This window comes from Lates calcarifer, linkage group LG10 (genome assembly GCF_001640805.2).
Source record: "Lates calcarifer isolate ASB-BC8 linkage group LG10, TLL_Latcal_v3, whole genome shotgun sequence".
Taxonomy (NCBI): Eukaryota; Metazoa; Chordata; class Actinopteri; family Centropomidae; genus Lates; species Lates calcarifer.
This window is the reverse complement of record NC_066842.1, coordinates 10,670,329-10,689,359: the sequence shown is the minus strand read 5'-3', so window position 1 is coordinate 10,689,359 and position 19,031 is coordinate 10,670,329. Positions and strand designations below refer to the sequence as shown.

The window sequence follows — 19,031 nt, the reverse complement described above, 5'->3', positions numbered from 1 at the left end:
TTGTAACAGTGGTTGAAGACTTACACATATTGATGCAACATTTGACTCGTATTTCATAGTCAAAACAAGTAAAAGGTACACTTTGATCTTTGTTATGACAGATCAGTCCATCTACTGGATTGCATGTTACTTTCTGATCTAGTTCATTCAAAGGTACGTCTTTGTATTGTGTTGCTCTACATTCTATTTCCAATGGTCTACTGCAAGTATTTAGATCTGGATCGGTAATTTTGTCTAAGGTTTCATACTCTCCACCCATCTGGGTTAGTGTCAGGGTAACCATTACTTGTCCAGTCTGACCACTTACAAACAAAGCAATTAGTGGATGTTGTGCTGGTTTTGTTGTGGTTAATATGACAGTGGAAGGCTTTTCTGTGGTTGCTGTTGATTTGGGAGTTGTGGTGATGGGTTTTCTGTTGTTGCTGAAGTAGTAGTCTTTTCTGTGGCTGCTGTTTGATTGTGTTTTTGTGGTGGATAGGTTTTCCTGTTGTCGCTGAAGTAGTAGTCTTTCTGTGGTGCTGTGGTGGATTTTTCTGTGATTGTGGTTGTAGTAGTGGGACTTTCTGTCACTGTTGGTTTTTCAGTGGTTGTGGGGGATTTGGTACTGGCTTTTCTGTGACTGCTGTTGACTGGGTTGTTGTGGTGGTGATAGGTTTTCCTGTTGTCGCTGAAGTAGTAGTCTTTTCTGTGGGTGCTGTGGTGGATTTTTCTGTGATTGTGGTTGTAGTAGTGGGACTTTCTGTCACTGTTGGTTTTTCAGTAGTTGTGGGAGCTTTGGTACTGGGCTTTTCTGTGGCTGCTGTTCCTTTGGTTGTTGTTGATGAAGTTGTAACAGTGGTTGAAGACTTACACATATTGATGCAACATTTGACTCGTATTTCATAGTCAAAACAAGTAAAAGGTACACTTTGATCTTTGTTATGACAGATCAGTCCATCTACTGGATTGCATGTTACTTTCTGATCTAGTTCATTCAAAGGTACGTCTTTGTATTGTGTTGCTCTACATTCTATTTCCAATGGTCTACTGCAAGTATTTAGATCTGGATCGGTAATTTTGTCTAAGGTTTCATACTCTCCACCATCTGGGTTAGTGTCAGGGTAACCATTACTTGTCCAGTCTGACCACTTACAAACAAAGCAATTAGTGGATGTTGTGCTGGGTTTTGTTGTGGTTAATATGACAGTGGAAGGCTTTTCTGTGGTTGCTGTTGATTTGGGAGTTGTGGTGATGGGTTTTTCTGTTGTTGCTGAAGTAGTAGTCTTTTCTGTGGCTGCTGTTGATTGTGTTTTTGTGGTGGTGATAGGTTTTCCTGTTGTCGCTGAAGTAGTAGTCTTTTCTGTGGGTGCTGTGGTGGATTTTTCTGTGATTGTGGTTGTAGTAGTGGGACTTTCTGTCACTGTTGGTTTTTCAGTAGTTGTGGGAGCTTTGGTACTGGGCTTTTCTGTGGCTGCTGTTGACTGGGTTGTTGTGGTGGTGATAGGTTTTCCTGTTGTCGCTGAAGTAGTAGTCTTTTCTGTGGGTGCTGTGGTGGATTTTTCTGTGATTGTGGTTGTAGTAGTGGGACTTTCTGTCACTGTTGGTTTTTCAGTGGTTGTGGGGATTTGGTACTGGGCTTTTCTGTGACTGCTGTTGACTGGGTTGTTGTGGTGGTGATAGGTTTTCCTGTTGTCGCTGAAGTAGTAGTCTTTTCTGTGGGTGCTGTGGTGGATTTTTCTGTGATTGTGGTTGTAGTAGTGGGACTTTCTGTCACTGTTGGTTTTTCAGTAGTTGTGGGAGCTTTGGTACTGGGCTTTTCTGTGACTACTGGGGTTTTTTTCTGTGGCTGTTGTTGATTCGGATGCTGTAGTGACGGGTTTTGTTGTGATTTTGGTTGTAGTGGTGGGTTTTCCTGTGGTTGTTGTTGTACTCTTGACCACAGGTTTTGTTAATTCCACTGTTGTAACCGTTGTATATGTAACAACTTCTGGAGTTGCTGTGGTGGGTGTTTTTGTTGTTGTAACAGTAGTGGTAATTGGCGGCTCTGTAAATGTTGTTAGTGTGGTAGGCTTTTCTGTGGCTGGTGAAGTAGTGGAAGGTTTTGTTGTGATTGCGGTTGTTGTGGGATTTTCTGTGATTGTGGCAGAACTTGTGCTGCCTTTTTCTGTAGTAATTACAGAGGTTGTTGTGGACCTTCCTTTGGTTGTTGTTGATGAAGTTGTAACAGTGGTTGAAGACTTACACATATTGATGCAACATTTGACTCGTATTTCATAGTCAAAACAAGTAAAAGGTACACTTTGATCTTTGTTATGACAGATCAGTCCATCTACTGGATTGCATGTTACTTTCTGATCTAGTTCATTCAAAGGTACGTCTTTGTATTGTGTTGCTCTACATTCTATTTCCAATGGTCTACTGCAAGTATTTAGATCTGGATCGGTAATTTTGTCTAAGGTTTCATACTCTCCACCATCTGGGTTAGTGTCAGGGTAACCATTACTTGTCCAGTCTGACCACTTACAAACAAAGCAATTAGTGGATGTTGTGCTGGGTTTTGTTGTGGTTAATATGACAGTGGAAGGCTTTTTCTGTGGTTGCTGTTGATTTGGGAGTTGTGGTGATGGGTTTTTCTGTTGTTGCTGAAGTAGTAGTCTTTTCTGTGGCTGCTGTTGATTGTGTTTTTGTGGTGGTGATAGGTTTTCCTGTTGTCGCTGAAGTAGTAGTCTTTTCTGTGGTGCTGTGGTGGATTTTTCTGTGATTGTGGTTGGTAGTGGGACTTTCTGTCACTGTTGGTTTTTCAGTAGTTGTGGAGCTTTGGTACTGGGCTTTTCTGTGGCTGCTGTTGACTGGGTTGTTGTGGTGGTGATAGGTTTTCCTGTTGTCGCTGAAGTAGTAGTCTTTTCTGTGGGTGCTGTGGTGGATTTTTCTGTGATTGTGGTTGTAGTAGTGGGACTTTCTGTCACTGTTGGTTTTTCAGTGGTTGTGGGGATTTGGTACTGGGCTTTTCTGTGACTGCTGTTGACTGGGTTGTTTGGTGGTGATAGGTTTTCCTGTTGTCGCTGAAGTAGTAGTCTTTTCTGTGGGTGCTGTGGTGGATTTTTCTGTGATTGTGGTTGTAGTAGTGGGACTTTCTGTCACTTGTTGTTTTTCAGTAGTTGTGGGGCTTTGGTACTGGGCTTTTCTGTGGCTGCTGTTCCTTTGGTTGTTGTTGATGAAGTTGTAACAGTGGTTGAAGACTTACACATATTGATGCAACATTTGACTCGTATTTCATAGTCAAAACAAGTAAAAGGTACACTTTGATCTTTGTTATGACAGATCAGTCCATCTACTGGATTGCATGTTACTTTCTGATCTAGTTCATTCAAAGGTACGTCTTTGTATTGTGTTGCTCTACATTCTATTTCCAATGGTCTACTGCAAGTATTTAGATCTGGATCGGTAATTTTGTCTAAGGTTTCATACTCTCCACCATCTGGGTTAGTGTCAGGGTAACCATTACTTGTCCAGTCTGACCACTTACAAACAAAGCAATTAGTGGATGTTGTGCTGGGTTTTGTTGTGGTTAATATGACAGTGGAAGGCTTTTCTGTGGTTGCTGTTGATTTGGGAGTTGTGGTGATGGGTTTTTCTGTTGTTGCTGAAGTAGTAGTCTTTTCTGTGGCTGCTGTTGATTGTGTTTTTGTGGTGGTGATAGGTTTTCCTGTTGTCGCTGAAGTAGTAGTCTTTTCTGTGGGTGCTGTGGTGGATTTTTCTGTGATTGTGGTTGTAGTAGTGGGACTTTCTGTCACTGTTGGTTTTTCAGTAGTTGTGGGAGCTTTGGTACTGGGCTTTTCTGTGGCTGCTGTTGACTGGGTTGTTGTGGTGGTGATAGGTTTTCCTGTTGTCGCTGAAGTAGTAGTCTTTTCTGTGGGTGCTGTGGTGGATTTTTCTGTGATTGTGGTTGTAGTAGTGGGACTTTCTGTCACTGTTGGTTTTTCAGTGGTTGTGGGGGATTTGGTACTGGGCTTTTCTGTGACTGCTGTTGACTGGGTTGTTGTGGTGGTGATAGGTTTTCCTGTTGTCGCTGAAGTAGTAGTCTGTTGTGCTGTGGTGGATTTTTCTGTGATTGTGGTTGTAGTAGTGGGACTTTCTGTCACTGTTGGTTTTTCAGTAGTTGTGGGAGCTTTGGTACTGGGCTTTTCTGTGGCTGCTGTTCCTTTGGTTGTTGTTGATGAAGTTGTAACAGTGGTTGAAGACTTACACATATTGATGCAACATTTGACTCGTATTTCATAGTCAAAACAAGTAAAAGGTACACTTTGATCTTTGTTATGACAGATCAGTCCATCTACTGGATTGCATGTTACTTTCTGATCTAGTTCATTCAAAGGTACGTCTTTGTATTGTGTTGCTCTACATTCTATTTCCAATGGTCTACTGCAAGTATTTAGATCTGGATCGGTAATTTTGTCTAAGGTTTCATACTCTCCACCATCTGGGTTAGTGTCAGGGTAACCATTACTTGTCCAGTCTGACCACTTACAAACAAAGCAATTAGTGGATGTTGTGCTGGGTTTTGTTGTGGTTAATATGACAGTGGAAGGCTTTTCTGTGGTTGCTGTTGATTTGGGAGTTGTGGTGATGGGTTTTTCTGTTGTTGCTGAAGTAGTAGTCTTTTCTGTGGCTGCTGTTGATTGTGTTTTTGTGGTGGTGATAGGTTTTCCTGTTGTCGCTGAAGTAGTAGTCTTTTCTGTGGGTGCTGTGGTGGATTTTTCTGTGATTGTGGTTGTAGTAGTGGGACTTTCTGTCACTGTTGGTTTTTCAGTGGTTGTGGGAGCTTTGGTACTGGGCTTTTCTGTGACTGCTGTTGATTGGGTTGTTGTGGTGGTGATAGGTTTTCCTGTTGTCGCTGAAGTAGTAGTCTTTTCTGTGGGTGCTGTGGTGGATTTTTCTGTGATTGTGGTTGTAGTAGTGGGACTTTCTGTCACTGTTGGTTTTTCAGTAGTTGTGGGAGCTTTGGTACTGGGCTTTTCTGTGGCTGCTGTTCCTTTGGTTGTTGTTGATGAAGTTGTAACAGTGGTTGAAGACTTACACATATTGATGCAACATTTGACTCGTATTTCATAGTCAAAACAAGTAAAAGGTACACTTTGATCTTTGTTATGACAGATCAGTCCATCTACTGGATTGCATGTTACTTTCTGATCTAGTTCATTCAAAGGTACGTCTTTGTATTGTGTTGCTCTACATTCTATTTCCAATGGTCTACTGCAAGTATTTAGATCTGGATCGGTAATTTTGTCTAAGGTTTCATACTCTCCACCATCTGGGTTAGTGTCAGGGTAACCATTACTTGTCCAGTCTGACCACTTACAAACAAAGCAATTAGTGGATGTTGTGCTGGGTTTTTGTTGTGGTTAATATGACAGTGGAAGGCTTTTCTGTGGTTGCTGTTGATTTGGGAGTTGTGGTGATGGGTTTTTCTGTTGTTGCTGAAGTAGTAGTCTTTTCTGTGGCTGCTGTTGATTGTGTTTTTGTGGTGGTGATAGGTTTTCCTGTTGTCGCTGAAGTAGTAGTCTTTTCTGTGGTGCTGTGGTGGATTTTTCTGTGATTGTGGTTGTAGTAGTGGGACTTTCTGTCACTGTTGGTTTTTCAGTAGTTGTGGGAGCTTTGGTACTGGGCTTTTCTGTGGCTGCTGTTGACTGGGTTGTTGTGGTGGTGATAGGTTTTCCTGTTGTCGCTGAAGTAGTAGTCTTTTCTGTGGGTGCTGTGGTGGATTTTTCTGTGATTGTGGTTGTAGTAGTGGGACTTTCTGTCACTGTTGGTTTTTCAGTGGTTGTGGGGGATTTGTACTGGCTTTTCTGTGACTGCTGTTGACTGGGTTGTTGTGGTGGTGATAGGTTTTCCTGTGTCGCTGAAGTAGTAGTCTTTTCTGTGGGTGCTGTGGTGGATTTTTCTGTGATTGTGGTTGTAGTAGTGGGACTTTCTGTCACTGTTGTTTTTCAGTAGTTGTGGGAGCTTTGGTACTGGGCTTTTCTGTGGCTGCTGTTCCTTTGGTTGTTGTTGATGAAGTTGTAACAGTGGTTGAAGACTTACACATATTGATGCAACATTTGACTCGTATTTCATAGTCAAAACAAGTAAAAGGTACACTTTGATCTTTGTTATGACAGATCAGTCCATCTACTGGATTGCATGTTACTTTCTGATCTAGTTCATTCAAAGGTACGTCTTTGTATTGTGTTGCTCTACATTCTATTTCCAATGGTCTACTGCAAGTATTTAGATCTGGATCGGTAATTTTGTCTAAGGTTTCATACTCTCCACCATCTGGGTTAGTGTCAGGGTAACCATTACTTGTCCAGTCTGACCACTTACAAACAAAGCAATTAGTGGATGTTGTGCTGGGTTTTGTTGTGGTTAATATGACAGTGGAAGGCTTTTCTGTGGTTGCTGTTGATTTGGGAGTTGTGGTGATGGGTTTTTCTGTTGTTGCTGAAGTAGTAGTCTTTTCTGTGGCTGCTGTTGATTGTTTTTGTGGTGGTGATAGGTTTTCCTGTTGTCGCTGAAGTAGTAGTCTTTTCTGTGGGTGCTGTGGTGGATTTTTCTGTGATTGTGGTTGTAGTAGTGGGACTTTCTGTCACTGTTGGTTTTTCAGTAGTTGTGGGAGCTTTGGTACTGGGCTTTTCTGTGGCTGCTGTTGACTGGGTTGTTGTGGTGGTGATAGGTTTTCCTGTTGTCGCTGAAGTAGTAGTCTTTTCTGTGGGTGCTGTGGTGGATTTTTCTGTGATTGTGGTTGTAGTAGTGGGACTTTCTGTCACTGTTGGTTTTTCAGTGGTTGTGGGGGATTTGGTACTGGGCTTTTCTGTGACTGCTGTTGACTGGGTTGTTGTGGTGCTGATAGGTGTTGTCGCTGAAGTAGTAGTCTTTTCTGTGGGTGCTGTGGTGGATTTTTCTGTGATTGTGGTTGTAGTAGTGGACTTTCTGTCACTGTTGGTTTTTCAGTAGTTGTGCTTTGGACTGGGCTTTTCTGTGGCTGCTTCCTTTGGTTGTTGTTGATGAAGTTGTAACAGTGGTTGAAGACTTACACATATTGATGCAACATTTGACTCGTATTTCATAGTCAAAACAAGTAAAAGGTACACTTTGATCTTTGTTATGACAGATCAGTCCATCTACTGGATTGCATGTTACTTTCTGATCTAGTTCATTCAAAGGTACGTCTTTGTATTGTGTTGCTCTACATTCTATTTCCAATGGTCTACTGCAAGTATTTAGATCTGGATCGGTAATTTTGTCTAAGGTTTCATACTCTCCACCATCTGGGTTAGTGTCAGGGTAACCATTACTTGTCCCAGTCTGACCACTTACAAACAAAGCAATTAGTGGATGTTGTGCTGGGGTTTTGTGTGGTTAATATGACAGTGGAAGGCTTTTCTGTGGTTGCTGTTGATTTGGGAGTTGTGGTGATGGGTTTTTCTGTTGTTGCTGAAGTAGTAGTCTTTTCTGTGGCTGCTGTTGATTGTGTTTTTGTGGTGGTGATAGGTTTTCCTGTTGTCGCTGAAGTAGTAGTCTTTTCTGTGGGTGCTGTGGTGGATTTTTCTGTGATTGTGGTTGTAGTAGTGGACTTTCTGTCACTGTTGGTTTTTCAGTAGTTGTGGGAGCTTTGGTACTGGGCTTTTCTGTGGCTGCTGTTGACTGGGTTGTTGTGGTGGTGATAGGTTTCCTGTTGTCGCTGAAGTAGTAGTCTTTTCTGTGGGTGCTGTGGTGGATTTTTCTGTGATTGTGGTTGTAGTAGTGGGACTTTCTGTCACTGTTGGTTTTTCAGTGGTTGTGGGGATTTGGTACTGGCTTTTCTGTGACTGCTGTTGACTGGGTTGTTGTGGTGGTGATAGGTTTTCCTGTGTCGCTGAAGTAGTAGTCTTTTCTGTGGGTGCTGTGGTGGATTTTTCTGTGATTGTGGTTGTAGTAGTGGGACTTTCTGTCACTGTTGGTTTTTCAGTAGTTGTGGGAGCTTTGGTACTGGGCTTTTCTGTGGCTGCTGTTCCTTTGGTTGTTGTTGATGAAGTTGTAACAGTGGTTGAAGACTTACACATATTGATGCAACATTTGACTCGTATTTCATAGTCAAAACAAGTAAAAGGTACACTTTGATCTTTGTTATGACAGATCAGTCCATCTACTGGATTGCATGTTACTTTCTGATCTAGTTCATTCAAAGGTACGTCTTTGTATTGTGTTGCTCTACATTCTATTTCCAATGGTCTACTGCAAGTATTTAGATCTGGATCGGTAATTTTGTCTAAGGTTTCATACTCTCCACCATCTGGGTTAGTGTCAGGGTAACCATTACTTGTCCAGTCTGACCACTTACAAACAAAGCAATTAGTGGATGTTGTGCTGGGTTTTGTTGTGGTTAATATGACAGTGGAAGGCTTTCTGTGGTTGCTGTTGATTTGGGAGTTGTGGTGATGGGTTTTCTGTTGTTGCTGAAGTAGTAGTCTTTCTGTGGCTGCTGTTGATTGTGTTTTTGTGGTGGTGATAGGTTTTCCTGTTGTCGCTGAAGTAGTAGTCTTTTCTGTGGGTGCTGTGGTGGATTTTTCTGTGATTGTGGTTGTAGTAGTGGGACTTTCTGTCACTGTTGGTTTTTCAGTAGTTGTGGGAGCTTTGGTACTGGGCTTTTCTGTGGCTGCTGTTGACTGGGTTGTTGTGGTGGTGATAGGTTTTCCTGTTGTCGCTGAAGTAGTAGTCTTTTCTGTGGGTGCTGTGGTGGATTTTTCTGTGATTGTGGTTGTAGTAGTGGGACTTTCTGTCACTGTTGGTTTTTCAGTGGTTGTGGGGGATTTGGTACTGGGCTTTTCTGTGACTGCTGTTGACTGGGTTGTTGTGGTGGTGATAGGTTTTCCTGTTGTCGCTGAAGTAGTAGTCTTTTCTGTGGGTGCTGTGGTGGATTTTTCTGTGATTGTGGTTGTAGTAGTGGGACTTTCTGTCACTGTTGGTTTTTCAGTAGTTGTGGGAGCTTTGGTACTGGGCTTTTCTGTGGCTGCTGTTCCTTTGGTTGTTGTTGATGAAGTTGTAAACAGTGGTTGAAGACTTACACATATTGATGCAACATTTGACTCGTATTTCATAGTCAAAACAAGTAAAAGGTACACTTTGATCTTTGTTATGACAGATCAGTCCATCTACTGGATTGCATGTTACTTTCTGATCTAGTTCATTCAAAGGTACGTCTTTGTATTGTGTTGCTCTACATTCTATTTCCAATGGTCTACTGCAAGTATTTAGATCTGGATCGGTAATTTTGTCTAAGGTTTCATACTCTCCACCCATCTGGGTTAGTGTCAGGGTAACCATTACTTGTCCAGTCTGACCACTTACAAACAAAGCAATTAGTGGATGTTGTGCTGGGTTTTGTTGTGGTTAATATGACCAGTGGAAGGCTTTTCTGTGGTTGCTGTTGATTTGGGAGTTGTGGTGATGGGTTTTCTGTTGTTGCTGAAGTAGTAGTCTTTTCTGTGGCTGCTGTTGATTGTGTTTTTGTGGTGGTGATAGGTTTTCCTGTTGTCGCTGAAGTAGTAGTCTTTTCTGTGGGTGCTGTGGTGGATTTTTCTGTGATTGTGGTTGTAGTAGTGGGACTTTCTGTCACTGTTGGTTTTTCAGTGGTTGTGGGAGCTTTGGTACTGGGCTTTTCTGTGACTGCTGTTGATTGGGTTGTTGTGGTGGTGATAGGTTTTCCTGTTGTCGCTGAAGTAGTAGTCTTTTCTGTGGGTGCTGTGGTGGATTTTTCTGTGATTGTGGTTGTAGTAGTGGGACTTTCTGTCACTGTTGGTTTTTCAGTAGTTGTGGGAGCTTTGGTACTGGGCTTTTCTGTGGCTGCTGTTCCTTTGGTTGTTGTTGATGAAGTTGTAACAGTGGTTGAAGACTTACACATATTGATGCAACATTTGACTCGTATTTCATAGTCAAAACAAGTAAAAGGTACACTTTGATCTTTGTTATGACAGATCAGTCCATCTACTGGATTGCATGTTACTTTCTGATCTAGTTCATTCAAAGGTACGTCTTTGTATTGTGTTGCTCTACATTCTATTTCCAATGGTCTACTGCAAGTATTTAGATCTGGATCGGTAATTTTGTCTAAGGTTTCATACTCTCCACCATCTGGGTTAGTGTCAGGGTAACCATTACTTGTCCAGTCTGACCACTTACAAACAAAGCAATTAGTGGATGTTGTGCTGGGTTTTTGTTGTGGTTAATATGACAGTGGAAGGCTTTTCTGTGGTTGCTGTTGATTTGGGAGTTGTGGTGATGGGTTTTTCTGTTGTTGCTGAAGTAGTAGTCTTTTCTGTGGCTGCTGTTGATTGTGTTTTTGTGGTGGTGATAGGTTTTCCTGTTGTCGCTGAAGTAGTAGTCTTTTCTGTGGGTGCTGTGGTGGATTTTTCTGTGATTGTGGTTGTAGTAGTGGGACTTTCTGTCACTGTTGGTTTTTCAGTAGTTGTGGGAGCTTTGGTACTGGGCTTTTCTGTGGCTGCTGTTGACTGGGTTGTTGTGGTGGTGATAGGTTTTCCTGTTGTCGCTGAAGTAGTAGTCTTTTCTGTGGGTGCTGTGGTGGATTTTTCTGTGATTGTGGTTGTAGTAGTGGGACTTTCTGTCACTGTTGGTTTTTCAGTGGTTGTGGGGGATTTGGTACTGGGCTTTTCTGTGACTGCTGTTGACTGGGTTGTTGTGGTGGTGATAGGTTTTCCTGTTGTCGCTGAAGTAGTAGTCTTTTCTGTGGTGCTGTGGTGGATTTTTCTGTGATTGTGGTTGTAGTAGTGGGACTTTCTGTCACTGTTGGTTTTTCAGTAGTTGTGGGAGCTTTGGTACTGGGCTTTTCTGTGGCTGCTGTTCCTTTGGTTGTTGTTGATGAAGTTGTAACAGTGGTTGAAGACTTACACATATTGATGCAACATTTGACTCGTATTTCATAGTCAAAACAAGTAAAAGGTACACTTTGATCTTTGTTATGACAGATCAGTCCATCTACTGGATTGCATGTTACTTTCTGATCTAGTTCATTCAAAGGTACGTCTTTGTATTGTGTTGCTCTACATTCTATTTCCAATGGTCTACTGCAAGTATTTAGATCTGGATCGGTAATTTTGTCTAAGGTTTCATACTCTCCACCATCTGGGTTAGTGTCAGGGTAACCATTACTTGTCCAGTCTGACCACTTACAAACAAAGCAATTAGTGGATGTTGTGCTGGGTTTTGTTGTGGTTAATATGACAGTGGAAGGCTTTTCTGTGGTTGCTGTTGATTTGGGAGTTGTGGTGATGGGTTTTCTGTTGTTGCTGAAGTAGTAGTCTTTTCTGTGGCTGCTGTTGATTGTGTTTTTGTGGTGGTGATAGGTTTTCCTGTTGTCGCTGAAGTAGTAGTCTTTTCTGTGGGTGCTGTGGTGGATTTTTCTGTGATTGTGGTTGTAGTAGTGGGACTTTCTGTCACTGTTGGTTTTTCAGTGGTTGTGGGGGATTTGGTACTGGGCTTTTCTGTGACTGCTGTTGACTGGGTTGTTGTGGTGGTGATAGGTTTTCCTGTTGTCGCTGAAGTAGTAGTCTTTTCTGTGGGTGCTGTGGTGGATTTTTCTGTGATTGTGGTTGTAGTAGTGGGACTTTCTGTCACTGTTGGTTTTTCAGTAGTTGTGGGAGCTTTGGTACTGGGCTTTTCTGTGGCTGCTGTTCCTTTGGTTGTTGTTGATGAAGTTGTAACAGTGGTTGAAGACTTACACATATTGATGCAACATTTGACTCGTATTTCATAGTCAAAACAAGTAAAAGGTACACTTTGATCTTTGTTATGACAGATCAGTCCATCTACTGGATTGCATGTTACTTTCTGATCTAGTTCATTCAAAGGTACGTCTTTGTATTGTGTTGCTCTACATTCTATTTCCAATGGTCTACTGCAAGTATTTAGATCTGGATCGGTAATTTTGTCTAAGGTTTCATACTCTCCACCATCTGGGTTAGTGTCAGGGTAACCATTACTTGTCCAGTCTGACCACTTACAAACAAAGCAATTAGTGGATGTTGTGCTGGGTTTTGTTGTGGTTAATATGACAGTGGAAGGCTTTTCTGTGGTTGCTGTTGATTTGGGAGTTGTGGTGATGGGTTTTTCTGTTGTTGCTGAAGTAGTAGTCTTTTCTGTGGCTGCTGTTGATTGTGTTTTTGTGGTGGTGATAGGTTTTCCTGTTGTCGCTGAAGTAGTAGTCTTTTCTGTGGGTGCTGTGGTGGATTTTTCTGTGATTGTGGTTGTAGTAGTGGACTTTCTGTCACTGTTGGTTTTTCAGTAGTTGTGGGAGCTTTGGTACTGGGCTTTTCTGTGGCTGCTGTTGACTGGGTTGTTGTGGTGGTGATAGGTTTCCTGTTGTCGCTGAAGTAGTAGTCTTTTCTGTGGGTGCTGTGGTGGATTTTTCTGTGATTGTGGTTGTAGTAGTGGGACTTTCTGTCACTGTTGGTTTTTCAGTGGTTGTGGGGATTTGGTACTGGGCTTTTCTGTGACTGCTGTTGACTGGGTTGTTGTGGTGGTGATAGGTTTTCCTGTTGTCGCTGAAGTAGTAGTCTTTTCTGTGGGTGCTGTGGTGGATTTTTCTGTGATTGTGGTTGTAGTAGTGGGACTTTCTGTCACTGTTGGTTTTTCAGTAGTTGTGGGAGCTTTGGTACTGGGCTTTTCTGTGGCTGCTGTTCCTTTGGTTGTTGTTGATGAAGTTGTAACAGTGGTTGAAGACTTACACATATTGATGCAACATTTGACTCGTATTTCATAGTCAAAACAAGTAAAAGGTACACTTTGATCTTTGTTATGACAGATCAGTCCATCTACTGGATTGCATGTTACTTTCTGATCTAGTTCATTCAAAGGTACGTCTTTGTATTGTGTTGCTCTACATTCTATTTCCAATGGTCTACTGCAAGTATTTAGATCTGGATCGGTAATTTTGTCTAAGGTTTCATACTCTCCACCATCTGGGTTAGTGTCAGGGTAACCATTACTTGTCCAGTCTGACCACTTACAAACAAAGCAATTAGTGGATGTTGTGCTGGGTTTTGTTGTGGTTAATATGACAGTGGAAGGCTTTTCTGTGGTTGCTGTTGATTTGGGAGTTGTGGTGATGGGTTTTTCTGTTGTTGCTGAAGTAGTAGTCTTTTCTGTGGCTGCTGTTGATTGTGTTTTGTGGTGGTGATAGGTTTTCCTGTTGTCGCTGAAGTAGTAGTCTTTTCTGTGGGTGCTGTGGTGGATTTTTCTGTGATTGTGGTTGTAGTAGTGGGACTTTCTGTCACTGTTGGTTTTTCAGTAGTTGTGGGAGCTTTGGTACTGGGCTTTTCTGTGGCTGCTGTTGACTGGGTTGTTGTGGTGGTGATAGGTTTTCCTGTTGTCGCTGAAGTAGTAGTCTTTTCTGTGGGTGCTGTGGTGGATTTTTCTGTGATTGTGGTTGTAGTAGTGGGACTTTCTGTCACTGTTGGTTTTTCAGTGGTTGTGGGGGATTTGGTACTGGGCTTTTCTGTGACTGCTGTTGACTGGGTTGTTGTGGTGGTGATAGGTTTTCCTGTTGTCGCTGAAGTAGTAGTCTTTTCTGTGGGTGCTGTGGTGGATTTTTCTGTGATTGTGGTTGTAGTAGTGGGACTTTCTGTCACTGTTGGTTTTTCAGTAGTTGTGGGAGCTTTGGTACTGGGCTTTTCTGTGACTACTGGGGTGTTTTTTTCTGTGGCTGTTGTTGATTCGGATGCTGTAGTGACGGGTTTTGTTGTGATTTTGGTTGTAGTGGTGGGTTTTCCTGTGGTTGTTGTTGTACTCTTGACCACAGGTTTTGTTAATTCCACTGTTGTAACCGTTGTATATGTAACAACTTCTGGAGTTGCTGTGGTGGGTGTTTTTGTTGTTGTAACAGTAGTGGTAATTGGCGGCTCTGTAAATGTTGTTAGTGTGGTAGGCTTTTCTGTGGCTGGTGAAGTAGTGGAAGGTTTTGTTGTGATTGCGGTTGTTGTGGGATTTTCTGTGATTGTGGCAGAACTTGTGCTGCCTTTTTCTGTAGTAATTACAGAGGTTGTTGTGGACCTTCCTTTGGTTGTTGTTGATGAAGTTGTAACAGTGGTTGAAGACTTACACATATTGATGCAACATTTGACTCGTATTTCATAGTCAAAACAAGTAAAAGGTACACTTTGATCTTTGTTATGACAGATCAGTCCATCTACTGGATTGCATGTTACTTTCTGATCTAGTTCATTCAAAGGTACGTCTTTGTATTGTGTTGCTCTACATTCTATTTCCAATGGTCTACTGCAAGTATTTAGATCTGGATCGGTAATTTTGTCTAAGGTTCATACTCTCCACCATCTGGGTTAGTGTCAGGGTAACCATTACTTGTCCAGTCTGACCACTTACAAACAAAGCAATTAGTGGATGTTGTGCTGGGTTTTGTTGTGGTTAATATGACAGTGGAAGGCTTTTCTGTGGTTGCTGTTGATTTGGGAGTTGTGGTGATGGGTTTTTCTGTTGTTGCTGAAGTAGTAGTCTTTTCTGTGGCTGCTGTTGATTGTGTTTTTGTGGTGGTAATAGGTTTTCCTGTTGTCGCTGAAGTAGTAGTCTTTTCTGTGGGTGCTGTGGTGGATTTTTCTGTGATTGTGGTTGTAGTAGTGGGACTTTCTGTCACTGTTGGTTTTTCAGTAGTTGTGGGAGCTTTGGTACTGGGCTTTTCTGTGGCTGCTGTTGACTGGGTTGTTGTGGTGGTGATAGGTTTTCCTGTTGTCGCTGAAGTAGTAGTCTTTTCTGTGGGTGCTGTGGTGGATTTTTCTGTGATTGTGGTTGTAGTAGTGGGACTTTCTGTCACTGTTGGTTTTTCAGTGGTTGTGGGAGCTTTGGTACTGGGCTTTTCTGTGACTGCTGTTGATTGGGTTGTTGTGGTGGTGATAGGTTTTCCTGTTGTCGCTGAAGTAGTAGTCTTTTCTGTGGGTGCTGTGGTGGATTTTTCTGTGATTGTGGTTGTAGTAGTGGGACTTTCTGTCACTGTTGGTTTTTCAGTAGTTGTGGGAGCTTTGGTACTGGGCTTTTCTGTGGCTGCTGTTCCTTTGGTTGTTGTTGATGAAGTTGTAACAGTGGTTGAAGACTTACACATATTGATGCAACATTTGACTCGTATTTCATAGTCAAAACAAGTAAAAGGTACACTTTGATCTTTGTTATGACAGATCAGTCCATCTACTGGATTGCATGTTACTTTCTGATCTAGTTCATTCAAAGGTACGTCTTTGTATTGTGTTGCTCTACATTCTATTTCCAATGGTCTACTGCAAGTATTTAGATCTGGATCGGTAATTTTGTCTAAGGTTTCATACTCTCCACCATCTGGGTTAGTGTCAGGGTAACCATTACTTGTCCAGTCTGACCACTTACAAACAAAGCAATTAGTGGATGTTGTGCTGGGTTTTGTTGTGGTTAATATGACAGTGGAAGGCTTTTCTGTGGTTGCTGTTGATTTGGGAGTTGTGGTGATGGGTTTTTCTGTTGTTGCTGAAGTAGTAGTCTTTTCTGTGGCTGCTGTTGATTGTGTTTTTGTGGTGGTGATAGGTTTTCCTGTTGTCGCTGAAGTAGTAGTCTTTTCTGTGGGTGCTGTGGTGGATTTTTCCATGATTGTGGTTGTAGTAGTGGGACTTTCTGTCACTGTTGGTTTTTCAGTAGTTGTGGGAGCTTTGGTACTGGGCTTTTCTGTGACTACTGGGGTGGTTTTTTCTGTGGCTGTTGTTGATTGTGTTTTTGTGGTGGTGATAGGTTTTCCTGTTGTCGCTGAAGTAGTAGTCTTTTCTGTGGGTGCTGTGGTGGATTTTTCTGTGATTGTGGTTGTAGTAGTGGGACTTTCTGTCACTGTTGGTTTTTCAGTAGTTGTGGGAGCTTTGGTACTGGGCTTTTCTGTGGCTGCTGTTGACTGGGTTGTTGTGGTGGTGATAGGTTTTCCTGTTGTCGCTGAAGTAGTAGTCTTTTCTGTGGGTGCTGTGGTGGATTTTTCTGTGATTGTGGTTGTAGTAGTGGGACTTTCTGTCACTGTTGGTTTTTCAGTGGTTGTGGGGGATTTGGTACTGGGCTTTTCTGTGACTGCTGTTGACTGGGTTGTTGTGGTGGTGATAGGTTTTCCTGTTGTCGCTGAAGTAGTAGTCTTTTCTGTGGGTGCTGTGGTGGATTTTTCCGTGATTTTGGTTGTAGTAGTGGGACTTTCTGTCACTGTTGGTTTTTCAGTAGTTGTGGGAGCTTTGGTACTGGGCTTTTCTGTGGCTGCTGTTTCTTTGGTTGTTGTTGATGAAGTTGTAACAGTGGTTGAAGACTTACACATATTGATGCAACATTTGACTCGTATTTCATAGTCAAAACAAGTAAAAGGTACACTTTGATCTTTGTTATGACAGATCAGTCCATCTACTGGATTGCATGTTACTTTCTGATCTAGTTCATTCAAAGGTACGTCTTTGTATTGTGTTGCTCTACATTCTATTTCCAATGGTCTACTGCAAGTATTTAGATCTGGATCGGTAATTTTGTCTAAGGTTTCATACTCTCCACCATCTGGGTTAGTGTCAGGGTAACCATTACTTGTCCAGTCTGACCACTTACAAACAAAGCAATTAGTGGATGTTGTGCTGGGTTTTGTTGTGGTTAATATGACAGTGGAAGGCTTTTCTGTGGTTGCTGTTGATTTGGGAGTTGTGGTGATGGGTTTTTCTGTTGTTGCTGAAGTAGTAGTCTTTTCTGTGGCTGCTGTTGATTGTGTTTTTGTGGTGGTGATAGGTTTTCCTGTTGTCGCTGAAGTAGTAGTCTTTTCTGTGGGTGCTGTGGTGGATTTTTCTGTGATTGTGGTTGTAGTAGTGGGACTTTCTGTCACTGTTGGTTTTTCAGTTGTGACACTTGGAGTGGTAGAGATTCGATTTGTTGTTTTCATGGTCATTTCAGTGGATGTTGTGATTGGTTTTTCTATCATTGTGAAAAAAATAACATACTAAATCATCAATTATTTTTAAAAAGGTCAAAATCTACTAACCAGAAACATTCCACAACTGTGCTTTTAATATGCTGTGCATATTAAGATTCTCATTCTTACCAGTTGTGCTGAAAATAAAGGCTGTTGTTGTCGATGTCTGGGTGGGTGGAGTTGTAGTGCAAGGTGTTATTTCTCTGATAGTAGTCCCATTTTTTCCACAAACAGCAGAGATACAGGTTCCATCTCCATCATGTGTTTCATAGATCTTATCTCCATACTTGTATATACGTCCTTTATGTGTACAAGTGCAAGCTGCGAGACAAGAGAAGGGATTATACAAATCTTTGTTTCAACAGATTAGTTCTGTCTGTTGTCTTTTCATTTAATATGAATATCATATAGCTTTCCCATTTACAACTGAGACAAAGAGAAATACTTAAAATTACAACAACGTGCATCCTACTCACCTTGGACAGCATAGCTGCAGTCTACCTTTGTTGAAGAGCAAAAACTGAAATGTGAGTGAAAGAAGAAAAGTTAATCTAAAAAATATATATATATATATAAATATGTTGTATGTCATTTTATTGCTTTATGTTTCTATCTTCCTGATACACATAATCATAAGTTTATAAACTGTACATGCTAAAGCCATATAGCTAACAGCTAAATAACATGACTGTGTGACATAACCACATTATTTCATTGTAATAGCTTTTGTAAAAACATCATTATCATTGACTTTTGTACCAACTGCAGCATCACTAAGACAGAAAGTGTCCTACCACTGGTGACAATTTTCCTTTGATGGTATACGCTTCCCTTCCTCATAATGATTCCCTTCATCGTCATAGCAGCCACATTCCTCCTTTGATACACACTTCATGGTAGCTTGTTCCAAATAAGGTCTTTCAGGGGGACATCTTGGATAGCAACCTTAAAAGGTGAAATGTGAGTATGAATTGGAAAACTAGAATAGAATAGGTACAGAGAGGAAATCTAACCAAACCACAGGTGAAATCTGAGTGTTGAAAATGAAATATCAGTGACAAGTGCAAACTTGTTAAAGAAAGAAAGAAAGGAGTTTGCATGTTTGCATCGGTCAACTTTGCCTGGATTACTGTAGCTTTAAAATAAAATACTACTCCTTTCATGTCATTTGTACCTTCTAATGGTGGAATTTTGTTGTAGCATATTCCTGAGGGATTCCGGCATGTTTTCATGCATGGTTTTCCACAAGGCTCGTAGTGCCATTCACACTCTCCATCAGGGTTATAAAAATCACAAAACACAGCTAATGAAACAAAAGAAAAGGACATTAACATAGTTAATTTCATAGTTCTTGAACATTAAATATGAAACTTAATAATAAAATGAGAGCCAGGTTTTATTTGCAAATTGTATATTTAAAATTTTGATGTCAACAGATGATGATTATGATCACATATTGTAATTATTTTTTTCTCCTGACAGAAAAACAAATACACAAAAACACTCACGGCAAATTGTGGGAGTCCTCCATTTCACACAGGCTCCTGCCTTATCACAGGCTGCTGCATAGGCTGCTACAGCTGAGCAGAAACACTCACAATCTCCCCCTGTATTGCAGGCACATGTGTCTCTCACACAGGCATCATAATAGTTTTGGGGATCCACCTTTTTGAAAGAAACCATTGTAAACGCACATTGAGGCTGAATTATACTTAAATATATTCTGTTTTCTTACCTTTGAATGGCAAATAGAAAACACTTCACTGTTGATAATGCTGCAGTGTTTTATTGCCCATGCCTGCCTGTGTGAGTACAAACTGCAGGGATTTTTTAATGAGTTTGCATTAGGGCAGGTTGGTGAAACTTTCCAACTGTTTCCAAACACAAGGGCATCAACCACAACTTCTTTGCTTCTGGTGGTGAAATCATTCTTGATATTCCCATCATAATTCCCACACAGACCACATACTCTGCCCTGGGATCAAACAAGATCTAATTAATTTGTAAAATGACAACTTTATTAACATCTATCTAACTACTTGTACTGTAAATCTGCTCACCTACCTTG

General features: G+C 41.4%; 2 protein-coding genes across 13 annotated transcripts; one reads left to right on the top strand and one right to left on the bottom strand.

Moving 5' to 3' along the window:
• The first annotated feature begins 612 nt into the window (after positions 1-612).
• On the top strand, positions 613-14,320 carry LOC127142874 (uncharacterized). 12 transcript variants are annotated; one of them, XM_051073312.1, is made up of 4 exons: positions 5,391-5,513; positions 6,515-6,868; positions 10,529-10,705; positions 13,193-14,320. In XM_051073312.1, exons 1-4 carry the CDS (start codon positions 5,438-5,440, stop codon positions 14,143-14,145), a joined length of 1,560 nt encoding a protein of 519 aa, XP_050929269.1. In that variant the 5' UTR covers positions 5,391-5,437; the 3' UTR covers positions 14,146-14,320. The 12 variants fall into 12 exon arrangements, with proteins under 12 accessions (XP_050929271.1, XP_050929276.1, XP_050929274.1 ...); XM_051073314.1 differs by lacking the exons at positions 5,391-5,513; positions 6,515-6,868; positions 10,529-10,705 and adding exons at positions 613-1,483; positions 11,358-12,188; XM_051073319.1 differs by lacking the exons at positions 5,391-5,513; positions 6,515-6,868; positions 10,529-10,705 and adding exons at positions 2,569-2,678; positions 11,358-12,188.
• A 1,458-nt stretch (positions 14,321-15,778) lies between these two features.
• On the bottom strand, positions 15,779-18,369 carry LOC127142873 (mucin-5AC-like; the record flags this gene model as incomplete). Its single annotated transcript, XM_051073311.1, has 5 exons — positions 18,138-18,369; positions 17,758-17,908; positions 17,440-17,483; positions 17,093-17,284; positions 15,779-16,965 (listed from the first exon to the last, which is right to left on the bottom strand). Coding segments are annotated over exons 1-5 (1,746 nt in total), but the record flags the coding sequence as incomplete, so codon positions are not given.
• Positions 18,370-19,031: the final 662 nt, after the last annotated feature.

Bases quoted from the DNA above. Each gene is read 5' to 3' on its own strand.
- LOC127142874 (XM_051073312.1), top strand. From the start codon at position 5,438: ATGGGTTTTTCTGTTGTTGCTGAAGTAGTAGTCTTTTCTGTGGCTGCT. The intron at 6,869-10,528 runs GTGTTGTCGCTG...TGGTGGTGATAG, and splicing joins GGTTGTTGTGGTGCTGATAG to GTTTTCCTGTTGTCGCTGAA. The intron at 10,706-13,192 runs GTTTTCCTGTTG...TGGTGGTGATAG, and splicing joins GGTTGTTGTGGTGGTGATAG to GTTTTCCTGTTGTCGCTGAA.